Genomic DNA, 2,139 nt, shown 5'->3' with positions numbered 1-2,139 from the left:
GAGCAGATAGTGGACCCCCCTGAGCAGACCGCAGGACCAGAGCTGTGCCCCCCCGAGCCTTCCCGGCAGGACTCCACACTCACAGACCCCCGAGGTTTGGCCCGGCTCTGAGCCCATCACACACCTTCCCTCATGCTGTGTCGAAGGCTCCTCCTGGTAGGGCCCTGAAGTCTGGGGTCCCAAGAGATCAAGCCCCAGCTCCCCCCGCAGCCCACGGGGACCTGGGGCCCTGTCCTCGCACCTCAACACCGTGAGAAAATGGGAACCACAAGACCTCCGTGCAGCCGGGCCGTAGGCTGACACCAAGTGGATGGCGCCTTGACCCCAGCTGGCCCCCCAACTTCCCCCAGGGCCTGGGGGCGGGGCAAACTCCTGCCTCCTCCTCCCCAGCTTACCCCCCCCCCACAGGCTTCTCACCCCTCTGCGCCCAGACCCTTTGCTTGCTTCATAGCCAAGAAACCACGTATCCAGAATCCAATAAACCTGTGACCAGAACCTCTGGCCTCATTTTTGAGGAAGAGCATCTTGAGCCATGAAGACAAACATGTAGGAGAGGGTCCCTGCATGTGGCAGCTGTGGGCGCCCTCGGTCCTGTCTCCCTTCTAACCAGCCTGGGTACAGAGTGCACGGGCACGTCTACCCCCACGTCCAGCCAGGTCATGGTGATGTCCGACCAGGTGGGTGGTGGGGGTGAGCACAGAGACGGGCAGTGCATGAGGAGCTCAACTCATCCCGGCACCTGCCCTGCAGTGAACCTGCTTACCAGCTTCCTGGGGTGGGAGTGTCACCCCAGACCCAAACCTCAAAATATGGGACAGGATGGGGGACTCTGGAGGACGAGGGGAGCCAGGGAGTAGGCGACGAGTCATACTAAGGAAAACCTGGCTCTTGTTCCTGGTACCTGTGCAAGCATCCTGGGTCCCACGCACAACGGCGCCCGGGCAGGGCAGGCATTTGGTACTGGGGAGGGGATGGACAAGGCAGGGCCAGGTTGAGAAGGAGCACAGGCCAGCAGCAGCGGGTCAGGCCTGCAGATAACTGGCCAGCACACCCGTGGATGCCACAGTGGTCATTACATTCAAAGACTCTGCCTGGTGCCTGCCTGGCCAGGCCCCCCCTTGTGGGGCTGCCAGAACTGGGCTGGATGGCCGTTTTCCTAGCAACGGGCATGGCAAGCACGCAGGAATGAGGCAGCACGGCGTGCTTTGCACAGATCACCTCGGCTGGGATCCCACCACTTCCAAGGTCCCATGAGGGCTGAGACCCTGCCCAGCCCGAGTCCCCAAGTCCAAGTGACACTGGCAGGTGGCCAGAGCCAGTCCACCTGCCCACACCCACCCGGACCAGCTGTGACACACACCTGGGAAGCCCCCACCCGGCCCCCTCCAGACCCTCCCATCCTCAGGGTGAGGATTCCACCGTCACCCAAACGCCTACAACATCCTAGCTGTCTGGCGCAACGACATCCAGCTCTAGTTTCGGAGAAACTGGCTTTTCCAGTTGGGGCTGGACGGCAGCTCGAGGACCATGGCCAGGGGTTCAGGTTTCCCATTCCCAAGCAGGAGTGACCCTGGGGCCCTCAGCACCCCAAATGCCCCAGCCCCTAAGCTGGCCTCTGTGGGAGCCACCCTGCTGCAGGGATGGGGGTGGGAGGGTGTTGCACCGTCCAGGGTGAGGTGCGGGCCCTCAGTCCCACCCCACCCCCCTCTGGGACTTCTCCAGCTCCACTTCCAGGAAGCCTAGCTAGCCCCCCTGCCCCCACCCAGCCCTAATTTGATTTGATCTCCATCTGGGGGCTGATGCAGGCTCTGTCCATCTTCCAGCCAGTGTCAGGTTTCTCGTGGCCACGGGGCCTAGACACACCCAAAGCGCAGTACCCAGGGGCCAACACACCCAGCTGGACCGATCTTAGCTACTCCTCCCATTCGTGTAGAGACAGACGCCTTGCACATATACATGCAAAAATTTTAAGAAACGTGAAATTCAAAGAATAAAATGTTACGTTCACAGTGTAATACTGAGAAGTTAGGCAACACAGATGAGCTTAAGCCGGGCTCCAGAGCCGACACTGGCCCAGGGCCCACGCCTCCCCTGAGGCTGCCCATTTGGGGTCTGTGTGTAGGATTCAGTGAGCCTGCC

The 2,139-nt window shown here is 61.3% G+C and overlaps 1 protein-coding gene across 1 annotated transcript in view; it reads left to right on the top strand.

The window, feature by feature from the left end:
* The window catches only part of LOC100468760 (fibrosin-1-like protein), a 78,751-nt gene extending 77,512 nt beyond the window's left edge, over positions 1–1,239 (top strand). Inside the window, exons 28-29 of the mRNA XM_034637893.1 lie at positions 7–94; positions 211–1,239. Coding sequence (XP_034493784.1) covers positions 7–94; positions 211–254 — 132 coding nt within the window. The 3' untranslated portion in view covers positions 255–1,239. The remainder of the gene's footprint in view (positions 1–6; positions 95–210) is intronic.
* Positions 1,240–2,139: the final 900 nt, after the last annotated feature.

Source organism: Ailuropoda melanoleuca, chromosome 12 (assembly GCF_002007445.2).
Source record: "Ailuropoda melanoleuca isolate Jingjing chromosome 12, ASM200744v2, whole genome shotgun sequence".
Lineage (NCBI taxonomy): Eukaryota > Metazoa > Chordata > Mammalia > Carnivora > Ursidae > Ailuropoda > Ailuropoda melanoleuca.
The sequence above is the reverse complement of the archived record's forward strand: the minus strand, read 5'-3'. Positions and strand labels throughout refer to the sequence as shown.